General features: G+C 40.6%; 1 protein-coding gene across 6 annotated transcripts in view; it reads left to right on the top strand.

Moving 5' to 3' along the window:
* Window positions 1-17,923, top strand: part of ADARB1 (adenosine deaminase RNA specific B1) — a 74,620-nt gene that overhangs the window by 23,940 nt on the left and 32,757 nt on the right. For 5 of the 6 annotated variants that reach the window (XM_068138214.1, XM_068138215.1, XM_068138212.1 and 2 more), the window contains 2 exons: window positions 9,290-9,364; window positions 16,523-17,454. In XM_068138214.1, the coding sequence (XP_067994315.1) occupies window positions 9,337-9,364; window positions 16,523-17,454 (960 nt within the window). In that variant the 5' untranslated portion in view covers window positions 9,290-9,336. Of the gene's footprint in view, window positions 1-9,289; window positions 9,365-15,194; window positions 15,307-16,522; window positions 17,455-17,923 lie in introns of those variants that run through there. The other variant, XM_068138213.1, reaches the window with a different exon arrangement.

The raw sequence follows: 17,923 nt of genomic DNA, 5'->3' as shown, positions 1-17,923 counted from the left end.
TAAGTTATAAAATAACTTAAAGGCCTTTGAGACTTTTGAAGCCTCCTTTAAAACTAAGATTTTTCTTCCGAATAGCTATTATTTTCCTTAGCACCACTGGGTAGCTGCATCTATGATCTTTTAAATCAGGATGATAAAAATACGGATGTTACTCGCATGGAGATCTGTGCTGCTCAGTTTTCTTCTCAGAATGGTTATCAGATTTTCCTTGTTTCTGACAGTCATGGGTATTTGATGAGTCCTTGAGAAACAGTGTCTGTTAAAAATTAGACATTCCATTCTCAAAGTAAGCCAGTAAAAAGGACACAGAGGATATAAAACTTCAAAATAAATATATGTTCCAAGATAGTTCACTGTGGAATAAATCTGCAAACATCTGAAGTTATTTCTGATTTGGAGCTGGGCTCGAGGCTTGCTTGGTCAAGGGAGCTATAGATGTGAAATCAATTATTTATGTAGTGTAACAGTAGATGGTGCTGTTGGAGTGGATTTAATGACCTAAGGACTTGAACTGCAAGCTGAGGCATATGGTGTCAGAGTTCCTGGGCTTCCTGGTGTGCAGCCAGCAGCTTTGTGTTTTGAGATTTGTCGTGCCGAGCAAACACTCAGGCTCTAATTAGCCTATACAAATCTAACAGTTGCTGCTGATTTTTATTCATTGTTGCTGCAGTACATAGGGAAACTGCTGTTGGTCTGTGTTACCATCCTTGTGCTTGAAAAATACATGAACTGCATGTTGGAGGGGAAAAAAAGCAAAATTACTAAAAGTGCTTACAAAATACAGTGTACAACTATTTCTTCAAAGAGTGTATGAAGTAAGCTAACAATAGTGGCTAAATCTGGAAGTAAATGAGACTTGGGAGGATGTTTCTGGTACAGTCACAAATGGTTTTGGTGAACTGTCATGTAATATATTAAAAAAAGGAAAAAAGTAGTGAGTTTCTTCTGTGTTCTGTGATCAAACTCTTTTTGTTCTCTTTCACCTTTCCTCAGCAACTTTCCCACTTACATAATTTGAAATGAGTCTGATGGACATCTAAAGATAGTAGATTACTCCTATGAATTCTGTGAAGAGCTCTTGGGGAAGGAGAGAAGTGCTGTGTTTGGCAGCATGCCTGCACCATGGCCTTGAGCTGCCTGGTGCTGAGAAACCTTGGTGGGCAGGGACTATAGATGCCACAGCATCAGATTATCCAGGTTGAATTCTGTGTATCAATGGTGCTTTTCCTTCCAGGCCATGTAGATATCTCACCCTCCTCGTCCTTTCTTCATCATGCACAGCTTAATGTGGCTTGAAAAGTCAAACTTGGCCTGAAATTATTAGTGAGGTGCAGAAGGCCAACTTATGTTTTGAAGTAGACAGGAAAGTTCCTGGCAATGCACGGGTAGTGTCCATGCTGACACTGCAGCTGTGGGTTTCACTGCGGTTTCATTGATGTCCACCTTAGTCTTGCTGTGACCACATAGACCCATTGGGATGTAGCACTGCAGAGTCAAAGGAAGGTCACACCTTATATGCTGAGGGAAGACTAATTTGTGGAGTTGGTCTTAAATGATGAAATGACTGATTTCCTCCTGGACTTCTGGTGAACACCAGAGTATAACCATGCATTGATGGCTTGTTCCACCATGGTAGGTTCTTCTTTTCAAATTGTGTAAACCAAACACAAACAGTCCTTTTGATATTTCTTCATCCTCAGTGAAGCAGTGTCCATTAACATAGATGCTGAAGTTGAACTTCAGTTCCTCTCCTCTTTTGTAGCCATTTAGGCTTCTTGCAGAAAGAATTTCAGTCAAGTTAATTTCAGAAGCATTCCATTCATCTCCATTCATGGAGATGAAAAAGCTGGTACCTGGGATCTGGAGAACAAGTGCCAGCTGAAGAAGATAGAGAGGTAGGCTCTTTTTTAGCAGGTAAACCAAATCCCAGTGGTGAGCCTAAGTATGTTGGTTTTGGTTAGGTGAAGTACTACTAATTTAAGATGCCAGTGGCAGCGTTTTTCAAAGAATGCCAGTCTGGTGAGTTGTTAAAATATTATGGTCTAAGCTAGTCCAGAGTTTATGCATTTTTGGTAGTGTGCTGTCTTCCAAAAAACCCAAGGCCTGGTATACTGAGAAATGAATGTCTGAGAGCAGGTAGAGGTGACTTGTCTGAGAAGTCTCCTCACTCTAGTAACACTGAAGAAACATGTGGAGCTTGCTTCTGCAAACATTCCCTGCTGGAAGATGTTTTTAGTCTGCAAGGTTTAATCTGCAGGCAGCATTAAAGAGTAGCTGCAACCCCCAGTCTGTGCTGCAGATCCATGGGACCTGCAGGATGAACATGTGTGTGGTTGGTTGCTGAAGTTAGAGAAACTGGGTAGTATAACATTGCAAAAAGTCTAGAAAAATGCTGCAGTTTACATTGGGAAGTCTCCAGGTCAGAGCTGCATGCAAATCCTGGTGAGCAAAATGTGTGACTGAAGCCTTGCTTTTTGAAATAGGCACATTTGTGCATTGCTGCTGTTCACAAATATGTTTTGTGCATTTCTAGCTGATGTATGAAGTGCATACCTAACAACATGAGAAACGATTATGAAAGGTGCTAAAGGTTTCATGCACTAGGATGTATACACGTTTCCTGCATATGTTTCTCCTTGTTTCTGAGACATATAAAGCTGAGGCCACACCAGAGAGCTGCCTTCCTTTTCAAATAACAAAATATAAATAAATTTGCATTTCCACACCCAATAGTAAGGTTGTCTTCGGTACTGCCCTTCTGAGAAAACTGTCCTTCCTTGCCCCTTTCACTTACAGAAGGGTTAATCGTCACATGCGCCTCTTGCGGTGGGTAGGGAGCAGCTGCAGCATTCGTTCATTCATTTTTGTTCTTCACGCAGTGCATTGAGGCGCCCTGGGTTGGAGGAATGAGCCTCAGCTAGGTGTAAAGAGCACAAGGCAAGGCAGGAGTGGCAGTCCTTTGGGCGCTGCATCGCTCCCTCGTTAGGAGGGGACCAGGGGGTGCAGCAGGCTGGGAGTGGTGGACTGTAGGGGGGTGCATGGCATCTCTCCTAGCCGCAGCGCTCGGCATGGAGACCCTCCTCAATGTGGTCTGGCGGCGCTGCAAACGGAGGAGGAGGAAACGATCGGAGCGTAAAGGTAGTGTAATTGCTCTGTGGTCAAAGCAAAGCGGTGTGAGGAGCGTTGTAAATGAAGTTTTCAGGTGAGACTGGAACCTTCCTTGCTAAGTGCAACTTAAGTGTTTTCAGTTTGGATTTATACAGTAAATTCAATATTTTGACCAGAATCCTTCAGTATCTCCCAACATTTTATTTGACTTGGCTTTCAAAGTTTGGAAGGGGAGTACTTTTTAATAAATGTGGACCTTTTCTAAAGCTGCAGCTTTCTGACCTTTTTCTAACGAGTTTTGTTTTGTCTGTTAGGTTATGGGGTTTTTTGCATATATGCCATTATCTGTTAACATAAAACATTAGATAACTGCTAAATTTTCCTTTCAAAGTTTGTGTAGTTTTCCCTCAAAGATGAGGCTCTACAAAGATAGCTGTTGAAAGGGCCCTTCTCAACTTTTGTGTGTAGGGAATGTACAGAATATGAAACCAAAAGAAACACAAGTTATATTGTTTTTGTACCTGTGCAGTGTGTACTTGCTAGAACAAACATTTATTTTAAAATCTTTGAAGTAGCTTCTTTGAGGAATAAAAGCAAATATTGTTGTGTTGGCTTGTATGTTTTGAAGTGCTTCTGGTGTTCTTCCTGTCTTTGAAAGTACCTTGTGGGGAATAGAGCCATCAAAACCAGGAGAGGGTTAAAAGTGTGAATATACTGTATTTTTTCATGGCTCTACTTTGATTAGCATACATTTAGATCTCCTTTTCCTGTTTGATGTAGAAAAGGAAGGATTTTTGCACTATTGCTTATAGTCTGATATTTCAGGGTATGCTGCTGTGCAGAATTACTTGGTTTTGGTGAGTGTATCTAGCTAATAGTTGGACTTCAGTTTGGTTTCTGAATGTCCGTTGCTAAATATATTACGTAGAATTAGTGAATGAGTTTATTATTGCAGTTTTGCTGCATTACAAAAGCTACCCAAATAAAAGTTTTGAAGGTCAGGGAAGTCAGAAACCACTTTTCCTTCATCAATGTGAAATGATAAATGAATTATTAATGATTTCAGGAGTAATTAAGTATGCTTGGAAAGAGAAAAAGCTCATTTCTGTAGTGATTAATCTGTGTTCAGTGTCTTTTTTTCTGCAAAAAAAGTCTATCCCCAAATTCTGAAAGCATTCTGTATGGAAGAGCTTTTAAAAATCTTTTTCATTGCCTGATCCTGCACCTTTGGAAGCCATATGAAAAAAATATTAAAAATTCATGAATTACAGCAGGAGGAAGTTTAGAAGATTAGTCTGCTAATTAACAATGTATATAAAAAATGGTGAGAAGTTCATTCAGTATTATTTGGACTTCATTAATATTATATCTAATTCATTCTCTTCAAAGTATTTCTGAGTTTTAAGGAACTGTTTAGAAGCCATTTGTAATGTAAATCAGAGATGTGTTTCTTTTATAAAATGCCCGCAGTCCTCTTGCTCTAGTGATGTGCTTGGGAAGTTGTAATGAAAAACACACAGCTTCCCACTTGAGGTGCTCTAAGAGAGACTTTAGGTGTACTTTACTCCTTGCTTTAGTCATAAAAGTCAAATCCTCTCCTTGATAGGACAGTTTTAGAGTGAGGTCAGGTAGGATCAGCCCTCATCAGCTGAGTAGTTGTTTGCCAGACAAAGGGAGGAGCTTGTGGATGCTTGTGGAGTCAGTGAACCAAGAATTTGTATCTGTCAGTATACCAATATGTTGCACATACATTAGTAGTTTTTTTTCCTAGCTCTTCCCTGCCGGGGAGGATGATGTGCCCAGGACTTTGTATGCCCACCACAAGTGGGAATGTGTGTTTTTGAGATGCTGAAGGAAAGTGGTGAGCACTGCTGACTTTTATCAAGTGTATTTTTATATAACAAAGTAATTGAGGAAAAAAATGTGGTTGTTCATTATATGTCTAATCCTTCAACCTTAAAAGGGCACAAACACTTTGTTAATGGAGGATGTGGATGGACAACATCATGTCATTTGGCTGCATTATTTATTACTCTAGCGTTGCATCCCTTATGTGCCTGGCAGTTCTTCTGTCAACTGTCCTTCCTGGCTGTTTATCTTAATTATGCCTAATTATCTGTTTAGTACATTTACTTAAATGGGAAAAAAATTCTCTTTTATGAACTTCAGTAATGCCACCAACAATCTAGGTTAATTTATACAATTATTTATACAGCTGGAGTTCCTATTTACCTATGCTTTTATCAGATAAGAGGTTGCTTTTCCTCTGCTTCAGGCGGGAGGAACAGGGTGTTCAGCTGCAGAGATGTGGTGCTGAGCCCAGAGTGATAATCCAGCTCCTCAGGAGGGTTCATCCCTGGTGCTGCAGCTTGAGACACCTGTACAACGTTTCTTGTTTCTGTCTTGGCTCGGTAGCTCTCTCTGATCGACCCCTGCTAATTCAAATGGCAATTGTCCCAAGTCTTTTGTCCTTGAGCACACAGTGGTGCTGCAGGAGTAACTGCAGTTTGATGTGCTAAATAAGGTGACAATTATTTGCATGCCCTGTTGATTACAGTCAGCTAATTTCCTCTTGTTGAAGTTGTGCTGATGCTGTGTAATGTAAATGTGAGGATACAATAAAATATTTCCTTAGCAGCTCCAATACTTCAGTAAGAACATGGGTTATTTGTTGATTGTTGGGTTTTTGTTTTGGTTTTGTTTTTTTTTTTAATCCCCTGAAAGGAGAAAAAAGTCTCTGTACTGTTCTTCTAAAGTGGTCACCAAGGTTAAAACTGATAGATAAATTAAGACAGTCTGAGCCTACCTAGCAAAACACCAGTTTAAAGTCAATAGCCATGTAAAAGTTTTGCTTAAAGCTTAAGAATTTATTAAGATACATCTGAGTAACATCACAGACCAAGGCAGCTGCTGTACCAGCTGCCTGGCTTGTGCTGCAGGCTTGGCTTGTTTTCCAGCTCTCCCAATACATATCTTCAGGCAGCAGCAAATGGGAGTTGTGAAAACCAGGTTTGTTAGGACAGTAGCAACACTTCATCTGGGCTTTGAGGGATGAGCCCTGCTGGGCATCATGCTTCTGAGGGCAATAAATCAAAACAAGAGATAACCTCTTCCTTTTTTCCTTCTGATTCAGGCTTGGACCTGATACTTGCATCAGCTCTTCCAAAATCTGTCTGGCCTGTCACAGTGATAATTGCACTTGACTCTGATCACTGATAAGAATTTCTCAGCCACTTGCTCACAATTTTGATCTTTATTCGGTTATGTGTATGTTGTGGTGATGCAGATGTTTTAAAATTGATGTGGAGCTGCCTGTGGTCAAGGAATATCTCAACTGCCTAAAGCCTTCAAAGCATTTTATTGTCTTGGGAATATTTTATTTTACTGTTTCATATGCTTTGAAATAAATAATTCTGAGAAGAATCTTTACTCAAAAGGAAAATCAATTTTTCAACAACCTACCAGCTCCTTTCTCTAATTTATTTTCAAGGAAAACATACCCTGAGCTGATACTTACAAGCTTGACAAGCATACCATCTTTTGAACTGCAGTAATTGTAGGAACATCTCAACATTTTATTTTAAATGCATTTGAAATGCTTGCTGTTTAAACAATAAATATGTTTGGCTTCAGTTCGTGGTTAGATTATTATTTGTCACTTTTTTTGTCTTTGCTGATCAATTCAAGGGAAAGTGTATCAAGTCTCCACACTTGTGGTTTCATGTGTTAAAACCCCACATACAGTTAGTAAGTAGGTAGAGCTTACATGACACAGTATGTACACACACAATATATATAGTACTGGCAGGGGCAGTCTGGAAACAAGCAAGCATCCCTCTCCTGAATCCAGCACAGCATGCAACATGCAGATAACACTTTGCAGAAGTTGGAGTTTGATTCTGATTTCAAAATGGCTTATTGGTCCATGCTTGGTTGTCATGGAATATGCATTGTGACTGTAAAATAAAATAATGATGCTTTCATGACGGTGCATAAACACTGCTTTTTTTATAGCCCACAAACAGATTTCACCATTCATAGACACAATTTTCGTAGTTTTCCAGCATAGCTGGAGTTTGAATGTATTTGGACCCTGGTATCTGAGCTGTGTATCTGCCCACAATGAGTCTTGCTGCTTCTGTTATTGTAGAGAAAGGTTTACTCCTAACTGGTATGCATAACTGCATAATATACATAGTCTGATTGATGGTAATATAAATATGCCAAGAGTTACAGCCTTATTGATAGTACAGAGTAAATTAGCATTGGAATCAGGCTTTCTCTGTGGTAATAGGAAAGCAAAATTAAGCAGCTTTTACAGAGCAAATAAATGTAGCCTGTTTAGCAAAAGTTCTGCTCAGATTTCTAATCTCTTTAAGGGAAAAAGGCTTATGTGCTTTGCATGATCCTCTCCCCTCACTCCATCCATCTGATTTAGTGAGGATAGTGACCAGGAGAGAGATGCCCAAGCTGGCACTGTTCAAAATCAATGAGCCAGGTGTTTCCAGAACTCATGTGCACGATCCTGCCCATATGACTGTAGCCTGCCTTCAGCTGTTGTGTTACAAGGAGCCCAGCTGATGGCAGAGGTTCTCCTGAATGTGTCTTGCTCATGTTCAAAGTATGCTGTAGGATAGTGTCTCAGATTTTCTGAGGTGATGTCATCTTTCCAAAGTCTGTTGCTCCCCAGCTGGGACTAGGGAAATTTCAACAGCTTGGTGTCTCTGGCTTTTCACTGGTGTCTCTCTCCAGCATAAAACAAAGCAAGTTGCCTGGGTATCCTGTCCTCTTTTCTTCCTGCTACACCCCTGGCCATACACATTCTGCATGAAAGCAGTTGTCTCCAAAATGTGGGTGTTTCTTTTGACGTTCTGTGGAAAATATCTGTTTTCCTTTCCCAGTTCTCTTGCTCATTCCTTCTTCCTAGTAAGCATTTCTGTTGCTCATGGGTTATTGCTGGCACTTGTGTACTTGCCACTCAAGCATCACTGTGCCAGCCTCCAGTGTCAGTGGGTCTAGGGACAGAAAGTACTGCAAGAAAGGCAATAAAACACATACTTGCAAAGCTTAAATAATACACACCTTTGCAATTTCTTGTTCCGTGTGAGACACTAGCATAACAACGCAATGACCTACAGGGAAAAGACTGGTAGTTCTCTCAGTATTCAACAGATTGGCAGGTACAAGAAAATTTTCCGTAGTCTGAGCCTTTCCAGTGTAAGAGTGCAAAGCCTGTTGATGCTCCACTGCTTTTTCTTCACTGTAAGAGTGGATCTTTTGCTGAAAGTGTAACTGTGCTTGGTTTTGGGGTTCGGTGCTTGCTGTTTTCTGGCATTATGAGATTGGAGCAGTTACCTAGAAAGCAATAGGTATTAAGTACTTGATTTGTTTTCAGGAAAAAAACAAAATGAACCTACAAAACCCATTACCCTTAATGCTTTTGATTTGGGTGAGAATGTTGCCTTCTTTCCAACCATTTGCTAGATAGTTTACATATTTTGCATGTCAGATGCTTATATTCACCTTTAGATCTGTGGCTCTTGAAGTGGAAGTCCCTGTGGTTGATAAAATCTGTTTCTCCACAGTTGGATAACCTGTACATGATATCCTCTGAATGTTTTGTTAGTAAGGGAACCCACATGCAGGAGTTAGGGTTACATTACCCACTCTGTCCTTCACCTGATATGGGGCTACACCTTTCAGTTATCTCACTTACAGGAGGGTTCTTGGGTGAGGATTTAACCAAATAAAGCAAACATTCATCAGTTTGGTGCTGGGTGAAAAACTGCATCTTTAGTGTTTTAACTGCTTGAATGGTCTGTGTGGCAAACTGCAGGGTGAATTTGACCTTACTTTGGAGCTAAAAAACCCCAATACCAACCAAATGGTAGTCAGATCAAGTAGTTTACTTTCAGATAAAAGCTATTGTAGTAATCAGAAAACTGTGGTCATCGTACAACATCCCAATTCCTTGCAGACCCTGTTGAATTTGCAGTTCTGCAGTGTACTCCTCAGCTACAGGAATAGGCACTTTGGGCAAACGCTGTGTGAACATTGAGCAAAACTTGTGGACAACCCAAAGCAAAGCCAGGGCCCAGGCTTCTGCTTGTAAAGGTGATTTAATGCTTTACTTTGTATGTTGGTACCCTAAAGCTTAACCGTCTCACTCTCTGTTTTCCAGACAGAAGCAGTCTCCGTCAGCCACGAAACCAGCAAAAATTTTTCACAATGGATGTAGATGATGAAGAAAACATGAGTAAGATGTGTTTATTTACACACTTGTAAACTATGTAATCATTTCTGAAGGTGACTTTTTCCTCACAAGCACAGGGAAGACTGTGAAGAAACTTCAGAAGCACAAATTAATAGCTTTTTTTGGTGTGTTTAAAAATATGATATAAAAGAATGAATCAAAGTTTTTCCATTAAGAGTGTTTTAAATCCACATGGTTGTATGCTAGTATAATCCTACCTCGTGTCACATATTTTTCTTCCAGAAAATGACTAATCAAACAAAATGTTTTCCTGTTTTGAGCTATCAATGAAGAAGAGAGTGAGAATACCTGCATTGGAGATGATGAGGGTTAGGGACCAGTCAGAAACAGGGGGTGAGACAAAGGAGATGGAGCTGAAGAGTGTAAACTAAATGAAGGAAACTAGAAATTGGGGAAGGAAAATCAAAAAGATAAGCTAGAAGAGCTCCTTGCAGGTCTTGCATGGCTAATTATTCTCATTAGATGCTGATTGTTCCAACCCTGAGCTACTGAATTAAAGTGCATCTAAGCACAAAAAATCATAAAATGCCTTGAGCATCTTGATGCATACACTGGTGAAGTGCTGTGAGGTTGCTGACTGTGTTAAAACTAAGATCTGGTAACCTGTGGAGAAAACTGTCTGCATTAAAACATCATAAAAATATTTTTACTATTTTTGGCCCTTTAACTGTCTTTTTTTTTGACTGGGAGAAACATTCTGTAGCTGCTGTGCTGTTTCTGATTGTATATGATGTTGTAACAAATGCACTTATTTTTCACCTAAATGGCAATGGCTAAATGGCACATCTCTGGCAAAGCTGACGAAGCCCAGGAGTGTAGGAGGCTTTGAAGCAGCAGAGTTGTAGCTCAGAGTTACAGAACATTTTTATCAGGAGATAAAGAAGTTAGATCATTGTGTTTTAAAAAAACACAACCACCAAACACCCCTGCCCCAACTCTTAAAATTGTCTGGATGAGAATGTATCTTTTATTCTTCGACTGAAACAGTGAACTCAACTGGAATACTTTGCTAACAGTTTCTTTGTCTTAGTATAAAAGCAATTGCTTCCAATGGATGCTTTAGCTGTTTCTAAAATTAGTCTCCCTAAAGGGGGTTTCAATAAAATAAGAGCTGTAATTGGATAATTCATGCAAGATTATTTTTTGGATAAAACATCCCTTTACCTCAATAAGGACTTTATCTGAGCCTGAATAAAAGGTGTCTTCCTGAGCTGGAGAAAATACCGTCTCTTTGCGGGAGCTTTCTGTAAGTGTCTTTAAGCAAAATACTCAATTTTTATCTGCTTCTGGGAATTTTGTGTGTAATGCATCAATATAGGAAACCATTCACTGAACTTTTTGTTTTGTCAGGAAGCTGGTTCCATGGAGTTGTTACAGGTTTGAGGAATGCTTTTGCATAACTGCAGTTGTTTCTCAGAATTATGTTTTGAGATGCCATTTGTATCGTTTTTGAAAGGAAACTACAGATGCTAATGTCTACTTGGATGAACCTAGTTAATAGAATGTACAGTAAGACCTTGCTGTGCCTGTATGCCCACACAAACATCATGAATTTGAAATGTTAAATCATAAATTTGGAAGGGAGAAATCATAGTTCAAATTCTTAAGTTCTTCACCTTGATTTGTGCAAGGATTTTAAGGAGAAAATCTTTCCTTTCTGTATTTTTGTATCTCTTAAGATTGCAAGGTACAATTGCATAAGTTGTCTATTAAATGCTTGATTATTTCATGTAACTGCCTTCTGCGGAAGTCTCTTAAGGGGAACAAAGGTCGACTTACGCAGTGTTTGCAGCTTGCAGTTGCATAGTTAGAATGACTTTGCAGAAGCCAGAATTAAGAATGTATTGCTTTGGATAAAATGTAAAATGCTGATGAGGTTACAAAGACATCCCTATGAAAATACAGTATTTCAGACTATAGATTTTAAGTCCTCCTCCTTTATGCATTGAACATAGAGTAGATTTTACAAGATTTGGGGAAAGATGTTTTTATTTATTTCCCCCCCCCCCCCCAGAATGTTTTATTTGGGGATTTGTTGCTTTGCATGGAGGGTATGTGTGCAGAACTCTGAATGGAAGTGCATCTCCCAGTTGTCTCAGCATCCAGTCAGAGAGCCCTGCAGAGGCATCGCTGCAATAGGAATAAGTAATTTGCTAGGAGCCTATACTTCTCAATTGTGTTATGGGCAAAGGAGAAGTGGGACATTTTGCAAATACTTGGGATGCAATCATGTGCTTCTCCTGACCTTTGTCTTGCATAATTTTTGCCCTTTTCTTAAAAAGATGCTCAGAAGAGATCATGGGTTTTTTTCTGCCTGTTTTCTTTTTCTTTTTTTTCTTGTGAAAAAATAACTTACTTAGAAATTCCCCAGGCCACTGAATGAGAGCAGCAGTATAAAGGGTAGCTAGAAACATCTTTTGGTTCAGCTAGGAGTCATCTAAATTTAATAAAGTGTGCTCCAGATCAGACAGAGCAGGGAGAGTATTATCTCTCAGCGAGCAAGTAATTGAAGTTTCCCAGTGGATAAAGCATCTTCAGTTACAGACTGGATTTAATTACAGGGGATAAACCCAAAAATAAACCAGCACACTTAGACAGAAGATTTTTCTTTACTGGATTGAAATTTTCCTGTTTCTTTCCTTCTTTGAGTACTATTTGTAAGATTATCAAACGAGATTACAGAGGCAGGACTTTTCTTCCACTGAAACTGATATTGTCAGCTGTGATTTTTACCAAAGCAGCTTCTACAGATGCCAGTGAAATCTCTAGTCAAGGCTTCCAACTATTTTTAGTGACTAGAAAATAAGCTAGTCTTACAAAAAATGTCTTATTGTTAAATCATGGATAGTATCAATATTTGAGAAAACAGGATCCCATTATCAGGTGGTTTATGATTATACTGCATCCAGTTCTGGTGCCCCCATCATAAGGACACACAGCTGTGTCCAGAGTGAGTCCAGAGGGGTGCCACAAAGATGATCCAAGGGCTGGAACAATGCTGTGAGGACAGGCTGAGGGAGCTGGGGTTGTTCAGCGAGGAGAAGACTCTGGGGGGACTTACAGCTGCCTTCTGACTCCTGAATGGGTCCTATGGGAAGGCTGGAGAGGGACTTTTCATAATGGTGTCTAGCAATAAGACAGGGGGGACTGGTTTTAAGCTGAGGGAGAGCAAGTCAGACTGGATCTTAGGAAGATGTTCTTCAGTACACGGGTGGTGGGATTTGGGAATAGGCTGCTCAGGGAGGTCGTGGATGCCTCCTCCCTAGGGGTGTTCAAGGCCAGGATGGATGAGGCCTTGAGTAACCAAGTCTAGTTGAGAGGCATCCCTGCCCATGGTGGGGAGGTTGGAATAGATGACCTCTAAGATTGCTTCCAACCTAAGCCATTCTATGATATGAAAGCTATTTTAAAGTGTTGGATACACAGCAGTTGTGATGGGGCCCCCTGAGTTGGTAGACAGGGATGAGGAACAGTATGAAGCTCAAATAATCCAATAATCCAAGAGGAAACGGTCAGTGACCTACTACACCACTTAGATACATACAAGTCTGTGGGGCTAGAGGAGATTCCCTGCAAGGGTAGTGACAGAGCTGGCAGAAGTGCTTACCAAGCCACTTCCCACCATTTATTAGCAGTCCTAGGATGTGACACCCATCTGCAAGAGGGGTCAAAAGGAGGACCTGGGGAAATGAGGGCTTGTCAGATCATCTTGAGTGCACTCACAGGTTGTGGATGTTGTTCACCTGGACTTTTTTGACACTGTCTCCCACAGCATCCTCCTGGAGAAACTGGCAGCATTGAGTGTTTAATATTAATTCTCAAATTATAAAAAAAGTATCAAATATAAAAAAAAATTGATGCATTGAGACTAGCAGGTGGAGGTTCAAAGCAAGCAATCAGAGATGCTTCCATGCAACGTGATCACGTTGTGGAACATGTTGTCCAGGACATTGTGGATGATACTAAGGGTTTACAGGGTCTTGCATAGCAGTTAGAAAAACTTGTGGTGAGAAAAACCCAGTCAATGTCTCCTTACCAGGCTCTCTGGCATGGTCCAGACCTGTGGCTCTCTGCAGACTGAGAAGCTGCCCTGAGGAAGGGTCAAAGTGTCCTCTCTTGGGGTCTGCTGGTTGCTCAGTCGCAGGTGGGGATCAGGGCATGATGAGGATGAGCTAGAAAGGCTGTTCTTCATTAAGTAGGTGAGATGCCTAGAAAAGGGAGAGCAATTTGTGAACAGTGGGAAGAGGCTGGGTTGGAGGAGTTATTCTGTCTGAATAGGACAAGATTAAGAGTGATGTCTCTGACTGTTAACAGGTGGTGATAGTTAATCTTACTTTTTGACTAATCTGTCATCTCTTCTCTAGCCTTAAGGTAATTAGATAACCTCACCACTGCTGTGCAGGCTAAAGAGGACCAAACACTAACAATAGTAGTAGTAATAATAATAATAATAATTAATAATAATCAACCGGGTTGGAAGAGACCTTCAAGATCATTGTGTCCAATCCATCAACCAATCCAACCCACCTAAACAACTAACCCATGGCACCAAGCGCCCCATCAAGTCTCCTCCTGAACACCTCCAATGATGGTGATTCCACCACCTCCCCGGGCAACCCATTCCAATGGGCAATCACTCTCTCTATATAGAACTTCTTCCTAACATCCAACCTAAACCTCCCCTGGCACAGCCTGAGACCGTGTCCTCTTGTTCTGGTACTGGCTGCCTGGGAGAAGAGACATCTTCACTCTCAGACTGAGAAGCAGTTGCTTTTTCTTGCAGTCTGGTGGCTGTGGGTTGAAACAGACCTGGGTCCTTCTGGTTTACAAGCAAAATCTTTGTCTTTCCATTACATGCAGGGCTTTGGATCACCTCTGTGATGTAGAAACTTACTTACATTCATGGTCTCTGGGCTGCTTAGCTCCCTGCTTGCCTTCTCTCCTAGTTTTTTCCACTATGTAGGTCCTTCAAAGCTAACAAGCCTAGTAGCACTCAAGCAAGGAGTAGTTTTCTTCCCTTCTTTCTTATTGAGACAAGGTAAGCATGCAAATTTCTTGCTTCCTACAAGCCCCCTCACCCTGCCTCGTCAGCATGTTGCTTCCCCTACCTATGACATGAAATGCATCGATGAGTTCCTTTGGCACCAACATGTAAAGTTCTTTCTTATTTTTTAAATGTTCAGTATTTTTCTTCTGTGATTTCAAGACTAATAATATGCAGTAGTCTTTGTATAAAAAGAAAGTTGAAAATGGAGTCCATAATTGCCGTTAACTAAATGATTTCTGTTTAGCCTGGGAATTGTATTGATTGATCACAAATACCTGTTGCCTCTAGTAAGAACAAAGTTCCAGAAATAGTGTTTAGATGAGATGTAATTTTTTGAGATTACAGCTTCAGGTAAGAAACTCACTGTAGGGAAAGATTTAAAAAGTCATTCCATTATCTTTAGATTCCTTCACCTTATATGTGTGTGTGTGTGTGTGTGTGTGTGTGTCTGTTTATTTTTTTTTAATTAATACATGTGTGTGAACACTGTGGATTGACAGTTGTGGCCCTGTAGAACACATTCTGCAAGCAATATAAACTGTGGCTGAATGTTATAAGAGAAACTTTATTAAATTTAGCAGATTTCTAGCAATAAAATACTTCAAAATATTTAATGTTTCATCCTTGAGCAAATTGAATTGATTGGAATGTAATGTTTAGTACTGTACAATCCGTTGTTGTGCTACTGTGATTTAACAAAATGTCTTCCTACTTCAGCTTTTTCTTTTGATCTTGTTTTGTTTTTCTTCTTTTTCTCTCTTCGAGCACCGAAAGGAGTAACCTATCGAGCTTTTGCTGGAGGATGTTATAAATGAAAATTTAGTAACCATTCCATCGGCTCTGTAACCTGGGAAAAGTGATGTGTGCATGGTAGAGGGTTCGTAGGGAAGCTGTGAAGTGTCACTGCAATTTGTCACTGTGAAAGAGAGCTTCCACCATGATTTACTTCCATTTCAATTAACGGTTTTCACCTAGTACCAGTATAGATGTAATATAGGTAGTTTGAAGTTTTCAAACAGATGTATTAGAAATACTTGACCTACTAATTTTCTTGCACAGATGCCAATATAAAAGATAAATAATAAAATTCATCAGAGTGAAAATGAGGTCTGTGCAGTTATAGGAAATATAATTCTTTAAATATACCTCTGACATATCCATACTCCAACTTTCTGCTGTAGAAATAATTATTATTACAGTACCTTTCTCCCCTGTTAAATACCATCGTTGTGATTTTGCAGCTTTTGTCATGCTTCTTGATTCTCCATAGTCTTAGAGGATCTTTGTCATGATTTTGGGGTTTGTAACTCTGACAGCAGTCTTCTTACTTTGCAAGGAATTACAGAATAGTTTATAAATGACAGATACAAAGTTGCTTAATAGAAAGCTGTCTGGAAATGCATGAAATAGTCTTGTAGTGGTGTTGGCACGGTGGGCATCTGTAGTTCTTGATCAAATTAGGGTGAGGTGAAGTGAAAGTCTAGGAAAAGAATTGACTTCAGAGAATATGGAGTATCTAAAGAGGAAGGCAGGCATTCAGCAACTCTTCAGTCCAGTTGTCTACAAAGAACTGACTAAATTTTCATGGCTCTGGTCTTATTTATGTCATTACTCAATTTGGGCAGCTAAAATTACTGAGGGGGAAAAAAGTAACTTGAATAAAAAAGAAGTAAATATCTACCTCTTAGTACTGGTCTTAAGCATCCATTTTTATTAATTGTAATTGTTTTTTCTTGGTATGCTGCTATAACTGGTGTTTCTCATTTAAACCCTTTTCCAGGCCAATCATAAATTATGAGTAAAAGTTTGTTCCAATGCAATTTAAGTGAAAAACAAAACCAAACCACTGCAGTGTTCTATTGCTGTATGATTTTTATCACATGCATAGTTTGAAAATCATTGTTGAATGTGTTTGTTCTTGAATTACCAAGAGGTTGTATTGCATTATTATCTCTGATCGTATTGCAAAACATTTAACCTGTGAGCACACATCACTTAACCAGTTACAAAGAGAGATAAAGGAATCTATAAATTTTACATTTACAAGATCCTGCAACGAAGGCATTGTAAGTTACTCTTTCTGGGCACCGCAGGTTCAAGCAGCACTGATGTTAAAGAAAACCGCAACATGGACAACGTTCCCCCCAAGGACGGCGGTGGGCAAGGTGCTGGGGAGGGAACACAACTCTCCAATGGTGGTGGCAGCAGCAGCAGAAAGCGTCCTTTGGAGGAGGGCAACAATGGCCACTCCAAATTTCGCCCAAAGAAGAGGAAGAAAATGCCTGGCCCTGTTCTGCCAAAGAATGCCCTGATGCAACTCAATGAGATTAAACCTGGTTTACAGTACAAACTCCTCTCCCAGACGGGGCCAGTCCATGCCCCTATGTTCGTGATGGCAGTTGAAGTCAATGGGCAGGTATTTGAGGGGTCTGGCCCAACAAAAAAGAAAGCCAAGCTTCATGCTGCTGAGAAGGCTCTGAGGTCTTTTGTCCAGTTTCCAAACGCCTCAGAAGCCCACCTTGCAATGGGGAGGACTCTCTCAGTCAACACGGATTTCACCTCTGACCAAGCAGACTTCCCTGACACCCTTTTCAATGGGTTCGAGACACCGGTCCCTTCTGATGCTTCCTTTTACCTAGGGTCCAATGGGGATGGGTCCTATAGCTCTGGTGGGGACTACAGTTTGCCGTCGGCAGCTGTAGCCAGCAGCCTTTCGCAGTCGCCTCTCCCCATGCCATCAGCCTACCCCTCTGCCAGCGGGAAGAATCCCGTCATGATCCTCAACGAGCTGCGGCCAGGGCTGAAGTACGAGTTTCTCTCGGAGAGTGGGGAGAGCCACGCCAAAAACTTTGTCATGGCTGTGGCAGTGGATGGTCAGACTTTTGAAGGCTCAGGAAGGAATAAAAAGCTGGCAAAAGCTCGGGCTGCTCAGTCAGCCCTGGCGTCCTTGTTTAACATGCAGCTGGACCAGACCCCATCTCGACAGCCCATTCCCAGCGAGGGGCTCCAGTTACACTTGCCACAGGTGAGAAGCCCTTTGGGTTTTGTTGATGTCTTTGGGCAATGACCAAGAGTAGCCAAGTTATGCATATCGAGTCAGCATTTCTGCTGTTTATTCTGCTTCTGTAGATGTGTGTGTTCTTGTATGTATGTGTGTTTTAAGTGACTTATCCACTTATGGCTTCTGACAATTGTATGAACTCTTTGTATTCTACTGGACAGAAAGGAGGCTTTGTTGCTGATGCTTTCAGCCTTGATCATGTCACATCAAAGAGCACTAAGCCCAGTGCAGTGCCTGCTTTGCTTATGGTTTGTGCTGAGAAAATGGTTGAATCTTGTCTTGTGAAGTGAAGGTCAAGTCAATATTACTGCTTTAAGTAAAGTTATTTGATACACCAGTTTTTAGCAGAGAAGACGACTGTTCTCTTGCTCAAACTGAAGTTGTTGGCAGTAACAGAACTGCATAACAGAAGCCAAGGACAGTATGAGGCTGA

This window comes from Melanerpes formicivorus, unplaced genomic scaffold (genome assembly GCF_026170545.1).
Source record: "Melanerpes formicivorus ecotype bairdi unplaced genomic scaffold, bMelFor1.0.p_v2 SCAF_5, whole genome shotgun sequence".
NCBI lineage: Eukaryota > Metazoa > Chordata > Aves > Piciformes > Picidae > Melanerpes > Melanerpes formicivorus.
Note: the sequence above shows the minus strand (reverse complement) of the source record. Positions and strands in the feature narration are given on the sequence as shown.